Source organism: Dromiciops gliroides, chromosome 1 (genome assembly GCF_019393635.1).
Source record: "Dromiciops gliroides isolate mDroGli1 chromosome 1, mDroGli1.pri, whole genome shotgun sequence".
Taxonomy (NCBI): Eukaryota; Metazoa; Chordata; class Mammalia; order Microbiotheria; family Microbiotheriidae; genus Dromiciops; species Dromiciops gliroides.
Window position 1 is genome coordinate 285,078,769 of NC_057861.1, and position 15,107 is coordinate 285,093,875.

The window sequence follows — 15,107 nt, forward strand, 5'->3', positions numbered from 1 at the left end:
AAAATGTGTTTCTCTGGCAAGGAAGAGTTTTGAATCATTGAAAGCATTGCACAATTGGCCTTTGAGCCAGGAAGAAGAGGGTTCAGGTTCTGCCTTTGACATGTTCCAAGTAATTTTCTAAATCTAGGTTTCAAAGTAGGTGCTGATCTTCATGATGCATGGAATTTTGTCATCAAAAGCTCCTTAGAACCAAGAAAATTATAGGTTTGGCAGCCCCCAAAAGCTTTCACTTAAATTGCTATGTAGATTGGGTGGTACACGATAACTGTCTTATTCCTTGATTGGTACAGATAAGACTTCAGGGGACCTGTTAACCATCCATCACCACTAGTGTCCTACAATCTCAAAGCTATCTACAACTGGTGACTCCATTTCCTTTTCTCCCTTCTTAACCCTCTTCAATCTGACTTCTGACTTCATAATCCAAATTAAATTGCTTTCTCCAAAGTTATCAAAGAGCCCTTAATTGCCAAATCTAATGGACTTTTCTCAATCCTCATCCTTCTTAACTGCTTTGCAGCCTTTATCACTATAGATCACACTCTCCTTGACACTGCTTTCTCTAGGCTTCTATGACATTGCTCTCTCCTGGTTCTCCTCCCACCTGTCTCAGTCTCCTCTGCTAGATCTTCATCGAAGTCAGGCTTGATAACCATGGGGGGGGTTCCCTAAGGCTCTCTCTTGGGCCCTCTTCTCCCTCTATTTTGTTTGCTATTTTATTTGGTGATTTCAGCCGCCACCATGGCTTCTCTATACAAATAATTCTAACATCTATATATGCGGCACTAACCTCTCTCCAGACTTCCAGTCTTGCACCTCCAACTGCCTATTAGACATCTTTTTGTCTCATAGATATCTTAAACTCAAATTGTCTAGAACTGAGCTCATTATCTTTCCCCTCTTAACCTTCCTATTACTGTCAAGGGCACAACAATCCTCCCAAGCTCAAAACATTGGCATCATCCTTGATTCCTCACTTTCTTTTAACCCACATTCATATCCAATCAGTTGCCAAATCCCATTGATACTACCTTCAAAATTTCATATGTACACCCATCTCTCCTCTAATATGTACCTCATCACCTCCCACCTTCTACTTGGTTTACCTAACTCATATTTCTCTTCACTAGTTCATCCTGCATTCAGCTGTTCAACTGATCTTCCTAAACTGCAACTCTTACCATGTCACTTCCCTACTCATTCAACTCCACTGGCTTCCTATTACCTCTAGGATCAAATATAAAACTCTCTATTTGGCTTTTAAAGTTCTTCACAATCTTGGTCACTTGCTACCTTTCCAGGCTTCTCATATGTTATTCCCCTCCACATACTCTGTGATCCAAAGAAACTGGCCTTCTTGACATTCTTTTTTTAAAAATATATTTATTTATTTGAATTTTTCTCAATTACATGAAAAGACATTTTTTGAGTTTCAGATTTTTCTCCTACCCTCCCTTCCTCCCCACCCCAGAAGCCAGTAAGCAATTTGATATGTTATACATTATACATTACAGTCATGTTAAACATACTTCCACATTAATCAGAATAAAAGGAAAGAAAAAACCCAAGAAAAATAAACAAGAAAAAAAACAAAAAAGCAACAACAAAAGTGAAAATAGTATGCTTCAGTCTGTATTCAGACTCCATAGTTCTTTTTCTGAATGTGGAGAACATTTTCCACCATAAGTCTTTTGGCATTGTCTTGGGTCATTGAATTGCTGAGAAAAACCAAGTCCATCACAGTTGATCATTACAAAATGTTGTTGATACTCTATACAATGTTCTCTTGGTTCTGTTCACTTCACTATGCATCAGTTCATACAAGTCTTTCCAGGCCCTTCTGAAATCATCCTGCTTGTCATTTCTCATAGCACAATAATATTCCATTACAATCATATACCACAGCTTGTTTAGCCATTCCCCAATTGATGGGCATTCCTTTAATTTCCAATTCTTACCTACCACAAAAAGAGCAGCTATAAATATTTTTGTACATCTTTTTCCCTTTTCCAAGGTCTCTTTGGGAAACAGACCTAGTAGTGGCATTGCTGGGTCAAAGGGTATGCACAGATTTAAAGCCTTTTGGGCATGGTTTCAAATTGTCCTACAGAATGACTGGATCAGTTCACAGTTCCACCAACAGTGCATTAGTGTTCCAATTTTCCCACATCTTCTCCAACATTTATCATTCTCCTTTTTTGTCATATTAGCCAATTGGATGGGTATGAGGTGGTGCCTCAGAGTAGTTTCAATGTGCATTTCTCTAATGACTAGTGACTGAGAACATTTTTTTTCATATGGCTGTAGATAGTTTTCATTTCATTATCTGAAAACTGCCTGTTTCTTGACATTCTTTATACACAATACTTCATCTCCTGAATCTATGCCTTTTAACTGACTGTCTTCCATGCCTGAAATGCTCTTGCTTCTCACCTCCATCTCCTGGCTTCTACAAGAAGCCTTCCCAGGTGCCTCTTAATGTTAATGCCTTCCTTCTTCTACTTTCTCCAATTTATCATGTGTATATTTTACTTGTATATAGCTGTTTGCATACTGTCTCCCCAATTAGATTGGGAGCTTCTTGAGGTCAGGGACTATGTCTGCCTTTCTTTGTATTCCCAGTGCTTTGCACAGTACCTGGCACATAGCAGATGCTTAATGTATGCTTGTTAACTTATCTTCTATAGGAGGACTTTACTAAGTTCCCTCCACCCACCCTGCAACCCCCCACTGCTAGTGCTTTACCTCTTTTTTTCTGTAATCACTTACCAAGATACCTTGTGTGTGTATAAGTGTGTATCTATTTCTATCTTTCTATCATCTATCTATCTGTCTGTCTATCTCTCTGTCTGTCTGTCTGTCTGTTATTTGCATCCCCCCATTAGAATGTGGGTTTCTTGAGGGTAGGAACTGTTTTGCCTATCTCAATATACCCAACACAGAATAGTAAGTGCTTAATAAATGCTTATTGATGACGATGTTGATGCTATTATTTCAATTTTACCTGTATTTATAGACAAAATAATTTACAAATTATTTCATCTATGTCTGTGTTATCAGGATAACCTATCTTAATTGGGCTTCACACTAAGCATTACACATACTAATTTCCCCCTCTGCTACTTTTCATACTTTGTGACACATAACCTACTCTTATCCTTTCATCATTCTCTTATTTCATAAACTAAAGTTGCCCTTGGCTGCCATGCCTCTCAGTTTGACAAAAACAAGTGTTTCCTAGTTTCTGGGTTTCTTTTGATTTCAAATGGTTAAATATCTTTTTTAAAATAGTAAAAGAATCATTCTTTACTTTTATCCATTTCCCATTTCTAGAGTCAACACTTTACTTAAATTAGACTAAGTTGTAGGCACTGTACTTGAACACAGTATAATCTACTCATCATTATCTTGTCTTCTAAATGTAGCACTGATTTTAATTTTTTATATTACCAGTGCATAATCTGATGGTAAGTAGGCTAATGATGTGAAATAACTTCCTTGTTGGTAACTAGGTGCTTCTTAGATAAGAAACAGTCAGATATGATTTTTGTGATGTTTGATGTTCAAGTTTGTACTTCCTAATTCTCTTCTTGAAAAAAATTCATGAAATATACATGTAAGCCTTTAACATCTTTCATTTCTTAATGCAAACAATATTTTCTAATAATTTTCATTTCATTTTCCTCTGTGATCACCAATACATTGAGTATCAAGACTTTTTTGTTTGTTTGTTTTTAAAGATTTGGTCAAATTCTTATAAAATTCCTCTACTTCAACAGATGTTTGGCTGTTATTTTATGGTAGTATTTTGGATTGTACTCATCATGGGCATTACAAAAGGAGATGAGCAAATGTTATATGAAATTAACAAAACACTGTACCTGCCATCAAAAAGCTTACATTCCGGGGCAGCTAGGTGGCGCAGTGGATAGAGCACCGGCCCTGGATTCAGGAGTACCTGAGTTCAAATCCGGCCTCAGAAACTTAACACTTACTAGCTGTGTGACCCTGGGCAAGTCACTTAACCCCAATTGCCTCACTAAAAAAAAAAAAAAAAAAAAAAAAAAAGCTTACATTCCAATGGGTAAGACTATGTAAATAACAGTTCATACAAGATATAAACAAAATAGACAGAAAGTATTAGCAACTGGGAGACCAGTCGACATCCTAAAAAAAGCTAGGATTTGAGTTGTCTTGAAAAAGTCAGAAAAACTAAAAGGAATAAAAAAACTAAGAGGGCAGAGCATCTCAGGAATGAGGAACTGCCAATACAAAGGCATGGTAGATGGGGCAGCTAGGTGGCGCAGTGGATAGAGCACCGGCCCTGGATTCAGGAGGACCTGAGTTCAAATCTGGCCTCAGACACTTAACACTTACTAGCTGTGTGACCCTGGGCAAGTCACTTAACCCCAATTGCCTCACAAAAAAAAAAAAGGCATGGTGGAGGTAGAGTATCCCGTTTGAGGAATTATAAGCAGGCCAGTGTATCTAGATTACAGAGTGTATGGAGGGGAATAAAGTGTATGAAAGTAAGAAAGGGCCAGGTTATAAAGAGTTTTTAAACCCCTCACTTTCTCTAAGACTTTGCACCATTTCTCATCCCTTCTCTCCTATCTTCAGTCTCTGTCTCTCTCTACATTTTCTCTTTTTTCTCTATTAATTTCCTCTAATATTAAAGAAAAAACCTTTTTCTCAAATTTATTTCCCTTCTTCTGACAAAATACCATCCCATGTGTCTCTTTCCTTTCACAGACAAACTTTTAGAAAAAGTCTTCATTTCCTGCCTTTACTTCCTCACTACCCAGTCAACCTTTTACATTTTGGCTTCTATCTCCACTACTGTTTTGCTTTATTGTTTGTTGACTTCTCATAAAGTCATTAGCTTCCATTTGTTCAATCCTAATTTTTAAGGAGTTATTTTCTTCAGAGAGCTTTTGCACCTCCTTTTCCATTTGGCCAATTTGGCTTTTCAAAGCATGCTTTTCCTCACTGGCTTTTTGTACTTCTTTTACCATTTGGCTTAGTCTGTTTTTTAAGGTGTTATTTTTTTCAGTATTTTTTGTGTCTCTTTAACCAAGCTGTGGACTTTTTTCATGGTTTTCTTGTATCACTCTCATTTCTCTTTCCTTTTTTTCCTCGACCTCTCTTACTTTATTTTCAAAGTCCTTTCTGAGCCCTTCTATGGCCTGAAGCCACTTCATATTTTTCTTGGAAGCTTTGAATGTAGAGCTTTGACTTTGTTTTCTTCTTCTGAGGGAGTATTTTGATCTTCTTTGTCACCATAGAAATTTTCTCAGAATTTCTTTCTGTTTGCTCATTTTCCCAGTCTATTTCTTGACTTTTAACTCTTTGTTAAAGTGGGGCACTGCTTTCAGGAAGGAGGGTGCACTGTCCCAATCTTCAAGGGGGTTGTGCAGCTGTTTTCAGAGATCCTTTTAGGAATTTGTAAGTTTTTAGTTCTTCCAAGGTAGTATGATTTAAGGAGAGGTATGTTTACCACTCTCCTGGACTGTGCTCTGATCTGCAAGTACCCACAGGCCTGCTTTTCTTCCCTAGAACTATGAACAGAATCCTGCTCCACTGTGGCTACAAGCTCTTGTGTGCTTGTGTTCCTCCCCCCACCTGGGACCACCACCCAAGACTGTGGCCTGGATCTGAGTATGGGCAAAACCACAGAGTCCTGCCTCAGTGCTAGCAAAGAGACCCCTATTATCTCCTTCTGGCCAACTGTTCGACCCCCTTACTGTCTATGGGCTGAGTTTCAGAAGCAGTTGCTGTAATTGTTGATTCAGAGTGTCCCAAGGCCTGCTCCTGATTGGCTGTGGCTGTGGCTAAGTTGGAGAGGCCTGTGCTGGGCTGTGCTCCACTCTCACCCCAGTACAGCCAACCTTTCCTGCCAACCTCATAAGTTGTCTTTGGCTGGAAAATTATTTCACCCTGTCTTTTTGTGGGTTCTACTACTCCAGGAATTGTCTTATGGCATTATTTGAAGGTATTTGGAGGGGTCTTGGGGAGAGCTCAGGCAAGTCACTGCCTTTCCTCCACCATCTTGGCTCTGCCCCTCCACTACTGTTTTAAAACCACTTTGTTAATACTCTACCATGACCTAACTGTAAAATACAGGACTCTATTCTCTCTTTTTTTTTTTTTTTTGTGGGGCAATGAGGGTTAAGTGACTTGCCTGGGGGTCACATAGCTAGCAAGTGTTTGAGGCCGGATTTGAGGATTTGAACTCGGGTCCTCCTGAATCCAGGGCTGATGCTTTATCTACTGTGCCACCTAGCTGCCCCAGGACTCTATTCTCAATCCTGATCCTCTATTATCTCTCTTTTACATTGGACATTGCTAGTTACTTCTTCCTTGATACTTTCTATTTCCTTGGCTTCCACAGGATTATACACTCCTCGATCTTCTACTTCTCTCATGACTCCTCCATTTCCTTCAATAATTCCTATTCTTCCTGTAGCTCTCAGGTACCCTCGTCCCAAGGGGCCCTTCAAGGTTTTTTTCTTGGCCACGTCCTCTTCTCTTCATCTAAACTGTAGATTACAAATAGTACTCGACCCTACAGAAAAAGTTTCTTTTTCTGGTTCTATCACAGACTCACTGAGTAACCAAAATACATACCCTCTATTCACCTCATATTTTTTCTCTAAAATAAAGAGCACCCTTACTGGAATGTCTTAGTGTTAATTATAAAATGTCTAGTAAAGGTTTTTAAAATTCACTTTGTAAATTCAAGATGTTACTAAGTATTTCTTCTGAAGCATAAAAAATAATAAAGTAGCATTACCTTTTTTCATCTTTTGTGTTTCAAGCACTGCTTTCTTCCAGCTATTTTCAAAGAGAAAACAGCCATCAAGTGAACTTTTGGTGACTCTTGAAGTTAAGTATCTGTTTTCAGGAGTGAGTACTGGCATTTTATTTTCTTCTTTTGAAAATGAAGATATGTTCCTAATGTGAAACACAAAATAAAAAGGAAAATGCAAGAATTTTAGGAATTGTTTTCTAATTTCTGCTTCAAACTAAAGGAGAAATATTAACTTTAGTTTAAAAGAAAAATGTGTCTGTATATGCATTTTTAAAGAGATTTTAGGAATATAGCTAAAATGTATAGACAATGTTTTATTTTTCAATCCTTTTTACCCTCGTCCCAACCAGGGGCAATTAAGAGTCTGTCACCAGTGGTGACAGTGTAGTGTCAGGGCTGTAGCCTTGGGTTGGTCAGGCATATTAAGTGCCCACTGAATTTGAATGCCAGGCACATAGTGCTCGGGGATGCAAAGGAAAGTAAAGGGAAGTCCCACTCTCAAGGAGCTCAGAGTCTAATAGGGGATACTGCCAAGCAATGGGCCAGGAAGAGTCGGGTTTCGTAGTTATCAAAGTACACAAGAGGAAAAATGGTAATAAGTTCATCATGTAAGAAAGGAAAAGAACAGGTCTCTACAATGAAGAGATAAAGAGCAGATTTTCAACAGAGTCTGAGCAAGACAACATGAGGGGCTGGTGTGAATACTTTAGAAAAACGGTTCGTAGAAATGAAGCAATAGGGTATAAGGATACTCCATTTGGGAGGTCATGGAGCTAACCACATGGATGACAAGTAAAGAACCTCTGGCCAAATCTGACAACTTCACTGAGGACATATCTGCAAAAGCCATATACAGTCCCACACATTTACAGATTCCCAAAGGATTGATGGCAGCTGGATCTCCCTTAATGGACTTTTGTTTCTTACAGGTTGGCATGGGTCACTTTAGGTTCCTTCAGGTAGCTACCTACTACTGGTACAACAGTGTGAAGGGTTAATGCAGGTAATAAATTGGGACTGGACTGTCTCTGTCTTTGTTTCTCTTATCTTTAGTCTGTCCCTATCAATATAATCATTAAGGTTTACAAACATGCTCAGGTCTCCTCCTCCCCTAATATATCACTGTCTTATTCTGTTCTCCATTTTACTGATAGAACATTTTATTAGAAATTTATTCCAGTGCCTTCCTTCTGCTTAAATTATCTTCATCACTACCCATTTACTTCTTAAAGCGGCACTCTTGTTTCTGAACTCCCCATTATACTGAAATAGCTCTCTCAATCTCTTTGACCATACCACGGCATTTTGACACTTGACCCTCTCATACTTCTTTTCACCACTTAAAACTACCAACTTTCTTCTCATGGGGCCCTTTTCTCTTCTCACTTCACACTACTTCACTTGGTGATCTCATTACTATCTCTATGCTGATGATATGCAAATCTAACTTTCCTGCCCCAAACTCTCTGCTGATTATCTTAGACTAGAATGTCTAGTAGCCATCTTAAACTCAATATATTTGAAATTGAAGTCATTATCTTCTCCCTCCCAAAACTTCTCACCCACCTTCCATAACACCATCCTCCCAGTCCCTCAGGCTTACAACCTAGGAGTCATCCTGGATTCCTCACTGTCTCTCACCCCCATATCCAATCTACTAGGCCAAAGCCTGACTTTGTCTCTTCTATACACCTGTTTTTCTCTTCTGATGTTGCCATAACTCTAGTGCAGGCCCTCATCACCTCACACCTGGACTAGTGTATTAGCCTACTGGTGGCTCTGCCTACCTCAAGTCTCTCCCCACTGCAATTCATCCTCCATCCAGGCAATAAAGTAATTATCCTAAAGCACAGGTTTGATCATGTCACGTCACACCCCCCACCCACCCACACACACAGAGTAAACTCCAGTAGCTTCCTATTGCCTCCAAGAGCAAAAACAAAATGCAGTTTGATATTCATAGCCCTTCACAACCTAGGTCCCTCCTATCTTTCCAGTTTTTTTATCCCACTCACTCCCTCCAGCAAGTAATCTTTGATCCAATGACTCTGGCCTTCTGGCTTTTCTACAACTAAGGGACTCCATACACTCCATCTCTTGGCTCCAGGCATTTAATGCTCTCTCCTCAGCTTCAACTATTTGGTTTCCTTAAGTCCCAATTTAAATCCCACCTTCTACAGGAAACCTTCCCCCATCTCTTTTTTATTCCAGTGCCTTCCTTCTGTTAATTATTTCCTACTTATTCTATATAGCTTGCTTTGTATATATTTGTTTGCATGTTGTCTCTCCATCCCTCCCCCCCCCCATTAGATTCCAAGCTCCTCAAGGGCAAGAACTGTCTTTTGTCTCTTTATGTATCCCCAACACTTAGCTCAGTTAGTTCCTGGTACTTAATAAATGTTTATTGATTGGTTGCTCTTTGAAACTGCTCCCAGTTAGTTCCTTTCAAACTGATTTGAATTATCTTGGTTTTGTTCCTAGCTTAACATCCTGCCCTTTATCCTCTAAATGTAGATTACCACCCCTACTCTCCATCAAGGCTCTTTCCTGGACTACCTTCTATTCCTTTTCACCACTTACAGTTCTCAAGCACTTTCATGGTTTCAAATACTAGAGATAATTCTCAAATTGATAGATAGAGCACTAATGTCTCTAATGAATGGTAGTCACACATCTTCAACTCGTGTTGGATCTGGATGTCCTACTAGTATCTTCATAATGGCTAAATCCAATTATGTCACTTACACACACACAAATTACCATTGATCTTTACTGCTTAGAGGATAAAATGCAATATTCTTAGCCTTGCATCTAAAACGCTTTACAATCTTCCTTGACGTTCCAGCCTTAATTCACATTACTCTATTTCACATATTCTCCATTCCAATCAAATTGGACTACAACTTCTGCTGCTGTTCCTCAAAGTCAGCCAAACTCCTGCTTCCATGTATTCATACAAGCCACCCACTAAGCCCGGAATGTACTACTGCAACTTTGAATTATAGAATCCTTCTCTTCTTTCAATCATCTGACCAGTTGCCTCCTTCTCTGTGAAACCTCTGATTCCCCAATTCTAACCCCCACCAACACAAAGTTGAAAATTTTCTCTCCCACTCCAAATTTTCCTATATAGTACTTTCCTTTGTTTCAATTACTCCCTGACTTTGGTATACTCGTTTGTGAACATGTGGTGGTAGCCTGCAGGAGAATGTTAAGTTCCATGAAGTTTAAGCTATTTTTTGTCTTTGTATCATCAGTGCTTACCATAGTGTTTTGCATATTGGAGCTGCTTAATGAATACTTGTTCAATTGAATTAAATAGGATGTTGCCCACCCCAGAGGTACTAAAGGGTATTAGGATTTCTGACATCCTGGGATTTCCTTTACTGGTATAGTAGATGCTTTTTTTTTTCCTTAGTAACAGAAGGTCCCCTAGGAAATTTTTGGGACTTTGTCACCAAGTGATAGGATGTGGTTGGAGTTGTGCTTGTTCTGTCTTGGGGGGAGGGGCGGGGAACTATAGCCAGGAAGGGACAGTCAGGCTATTGTGTTTGTGTACTGTTAAGGATGGGGTTCCTGCAGTAGCCTCAGCAAGAGCTTCTTCCTACTTACCTTTTTATCCTCACCCCCTTCCTCTTCCTTTCTCAGCTGCCCTGCCCTGAACTTTAGATATCAGGCACAACTCTGGCTGTAGGTGTTGGACTGGTTCTTTAAAGGGGTGGAGAGTCTGGTGGAGAAGGTATAAAAAGGCTTAGCATATGGGGAAACTAGAAGCTTTATCAGAGCTATTGCTGCCCTCCAGGTACATTTTCCTGATCTGTGCTGATTCTGCTGGAGAAGGGGAGCAATGTTTTATTTTTACTCTTTTAAAAATGGATTCTTTTGATCTATTATTAGTCAAGTTGGTTTTAATTTTATTTTATGATCCATGAATGCTTTTTATTACATTTTAGCTCTTGAGCCAGAAGTTACTGAACTGGCTTATTTTAAGGCCATACCCAGAATAACTTGGAAGTAAATTTTATAGGATTATGCAGGTCAGTTATCATTGTGCCTAAAATGGAGCTATCAGAATTCCCCAGAATCCACAAGTAATGTCTTGAGTAGCCCTATTTGTAGCCCACTAAGCTACTGTGGTGCATAGTTCACCATCCATTTATAGGAAGAATCTACAGTTTAGAAAATCAGTGGAGAAACACACCTAATAAGTAAATGTAAGACCTTAAAAGAATTAAAAAATCAATGTCACAAGTACAGATTAGGGGAAGGCAGAGTTAGACAGCAATTCATATTTTTTAAAAAAGGACTTTTTAGCATACTGCAACCTGATGAATGATATGACAACCAAAATAGCTTAATGATATTATAACATAATTGGCTGAGTAAATGATATTTATTTGGGGGGTTTTACAAAATATTAAAAATATATATAATTATCTTAAATTCTTGGCCTTCTCTTTTTTAGAAATTTGCTGATAGACAAGATCAACTTCACCATCAAATCTCTAAATATATCAACTCTTCTGTCTTCTAAAATAATACTAATTACCCTGAGGTATCTTAGTGTGGTGGTAAATATCATAGATTTAATGAAACTTTCTTTAAAAAGGCTTAATGCATTACTATCATTAAATCCAGAATTCCTGGATGCTTTCATGTGACCCATCATCCTAACTCGAGTAGTAGCCACACAAAGATGTGTTATAAGAATGCCTCTTGCACAAATCTAATATAGTGGTACTAGCCACTGGTTTTCCAGTCCAAAAATTACTTAACCTTTGTTTAAACAAGTGCTAAACACTACATTTACATACATAATAAAGGATAAAATTTCTGACATTTTAGTGATCAAGAATAATTTTATATAACTTAATAAGCTTTAAAATATGATAGATAAGCAAACAATAGTACTTATTTAAATATATATGAGTAAATAATATATTCAGATATAAAGCAATAAAAATTAGAATTGAATTGTGAGACTCTGGCCTCTCTTGAGCACTAACCCCCCAGACTATTGTAAATTCAACAATAATGATCTTTAGAGGTTTATGATGATTCAAAATTTTGTCCACTGGTTCCTTCACACTTGCATATTAGTAGATATAGCACTGCTTTTTAAAGTCTGGTCCCTTTTCCCAAATAATGTCATCAATTATAGCCATCAAGGTAGAATTCCATCTGAGTATGTATCAAATTAAGACATCTAGTAAAAATTAAAACTATGCATGCTATTTTAAAACTGCAATAAAAGAAGCTAAAATGGGCTCATCCAACGAGATAGGTAATCATTTTCGTGAAAGTGCCCACATTACTACAAAGAGAAGGATGTTTTGTTGACTTAGTTTGAATGTAATGTAAAGAATTCTTAAGATGACTCTAAATTCTGAAAATACCTGATTTTATTCACCCCAGTGCCACACAATAATCTTAATATGACTGTTTCTTTGTAGATCAGTCACATTAAAATACTAAAATCTATAAACAAGAAGAGTTATGAACATTAGATGTGATCTTGCAGCTCAGTGGTACAGTGGATAGAGCACTAGACTTGAGGTCTAGAAGACCTGAGTTCAAATCCAACTTCAAACACATTGGCTGTATGATCCTAGACAAGTCACTTAACCTGTTTGCTCTGTTTGTTAAGGGCTAAAATTCTAGCTAAACTGTCTAAAATATCTAATGAGTGGTCACCAATAAATTATAAGCTCTAGCAAGAGTTAGACTTTTAAGCATTTATTAAGGAGAATAAGAATTTGGTAAAGAGAGAAGAAAAGGCCTAGATTCCTATCTATTAAAGGGAGAGCACATTTCTAGCTCCCTTCTCCACCAGCGTCCCCAGGAAAAGAGAGAGAGACAGAGCACCAGTCTCTTCCTTCTTCCTCCCACTAGCCAACGTCACTTCCTGATGCCAAAGAAAAGACTCCTGGTCTTGCCCTCAAAGACCTTCACTTCATGGGCAGAACTCTTCTACAGTAAGTCTCCAGCAGGTGGCGTCATTCCAATAGTTACAAGTTCCTCATCTGTAAAACTGGGAACAATAATAACACCTATAGTGTTGCCATAAGGAGAAAATGAAATATTTGAAAAAAACTTTGCAAACTAAAAGAGGGTTATTGTGAGTACTGTTATTATTCTTCTCAAGCAAAATTTCAAAATGCAGTTTCCTATTTCATACAAGTTACCGCAGTTGGGAAATAAACAATTAATAATCATAACTGTGAACACGAATGGGATGGGCACAACCACAAAACAGAAGAGGGTAGCAAAATAGATTAGAAAACAGAATTCAACAACATACTACTTATAATAAACAAATGTGAAATAGAAAAATGCACATAGAATTAAAAATAAGGTGCTAGAGCAATGTCTATATGCTTCAACTGAAGTAAAAATAGATAAGAGTAGTAATCATGATTTCAGACAAAGTGATAAAGGAAACATTTTGCTGAAATGTACCATAGACAATTAATTAATATTAACACTAAACATATATGTGCCAAATGACATAGCATTTAAATACTTAAAGGAAAAGTTAAATGAGGTAAAGGGAGAAATAGACAGCAAAACTATAATAGTAGGAGGTCCCAATTTACCCTTTATAGACCTAGAAAGAAATCTAACCAAAAAATAAATAAACAATAAAGAAGTTAAAGACCTGAAAAGAATTTTAGAAAAGTCAGATATAATAGAACACTAGAGATTGTTTTTTGTTTTGTTTTTTTTTTAGTAAGGCAATTGGGGTTAAGTGACTTGCCCAGGGTCACACAGCTAGTAAGTGTTAAGTGTCTGAGGCCGAATTTGAACTCAGGTACTCCTGAATCCAGGGCCGGTGCTCTATCCACTGCGCCATCTAGCTGCCCCCCACTGGAGATTGTTGAATGGGAAAAGAAGGACTATGCATTTTTCCAGCTGTCTACTGCACCTTTACAAAAAGCAATCATGTATTAGAATATTAAAAACTTCACAAATAAATGCAAAAAGAGAAATACTAAATGAATCTTTTATGAACTATAACACATTAAAATTATATTCAACAAAAGACTGCTAATGAAACAATTAATTGGAGACTAAATAAACATGTATGCACCAGGTGGTACAGCATCCAAATTCTTAGAGAAGAATTTAAGTGAGTTTTGGGAAGAAATAGATAGCAAAACTATATTAATGGGGAACCTCAACCTCCCCCTCTCAGAACTAGATAACCTAAACACAAAATTAATAAGAAAGAAGTTAAGGAAGTGAATAGAATTTTAGAAAAGTTAGATATGATAGACTTCTGGAGAAAACTGAATGGGGATAGAAAGGAATATATCTTTTTCTCAGCTGTACGTGGCACATACATAAAAACTGACCATGTATTAGGACATAAAAACCTCACAGTCAGATGCAGAAAGGCAGAAACAGTAAATGCATCCTTTTCAGATCATGATGCAATAAGAATTATGTGTAATAAAGATAGACCAAAAATGAATTGGAAACTAAATAATATCATCCTAAAGAGTGAGTGAGTCAAACCAAAAATCAGAAACACAATCAGTAACTTCATCCAAGAGAATGACAATAATGAGACAACATACCAAAACTTATGGGATGCAGCCAAAGCAGTTCTTAGGGGAAATTTCAAGGCATATTCTGGATTATTTTCCTCATCAGTTTTTTCTTCCACAGAAGAAGCTAGGTGGCAGAATGCTAAACCTGTTGTCAGTTAGACCTGAGTTCAAATGTAGCCTTAGACTTATTAGCTATGTGGCCCTGGGCAAGTTGCTTAACCTGTTTGCCTCAGTTTCCTCAACCATAAAATGGGGATAATGATAACACCTACCTCCCAGGGTTGTTGTGAAGATCAAATGAGAGACTACTTGTAAAGTGTTTAGCACAATGCTTAAAAGATAGTAGGCATGGGGCAGTTAGGTGGCCCAGTGGATAAAGCACTGGCCCTGGATTCAGGAGTACCTGAGTTCGAATGCCACCTGAGACACTTCACACTTACTAGCTGTGAGACCCTGGGCAAGGCACTTAACCCTCATTGCCCAGAAAAAAAAATAAAGGGAAGATAGCAGGCACTTCCTAAATACTTGCTTCCTTGCTTCTTTCTTCCCCTTTCTCATCATTATTCTCTTCACATTTCTATATCATTATCTTCTCCTATGAAGTATAATACTAATCTTGGGACTATATATTCATGTAAAAAGTGACCAATTTCAAGGTCTACAAGCAAGAATAGCCTGTGCATCAGCATTCAAGGCTCAATGTTCAAGAACTTTTGAAGAAAAGAAATTGAAGAAAGAATCTT

General features: G+C 37.8%; 1 protein-coding gene across 2 annotated transcripts in view; it reads right to left on the bottom strand.

Annotated features, from left to right (window-relative positions):
- C1H8orf89 (chromosome 1 C8orf89 homolog) overlaps window positions 1-15,107 on the bottom strand; it is a 77,960-nt gene that overhangs the window by 35,676 nt on the left and 27,177 nt on the right. For both annotated transcript variants that reach the window (XM_043975556.1, XM_043975555.1), the window contains exon 4: window positions 6,794-6,954. In XM_043975556.1, coding sequence (XP_043831491.1) covers window positions 6,794-6,954 — 161 coding nt within the window. The remainder of the gene's footprint in view (window positions 1-6,793; window positions 6,955-15,107) is intronic.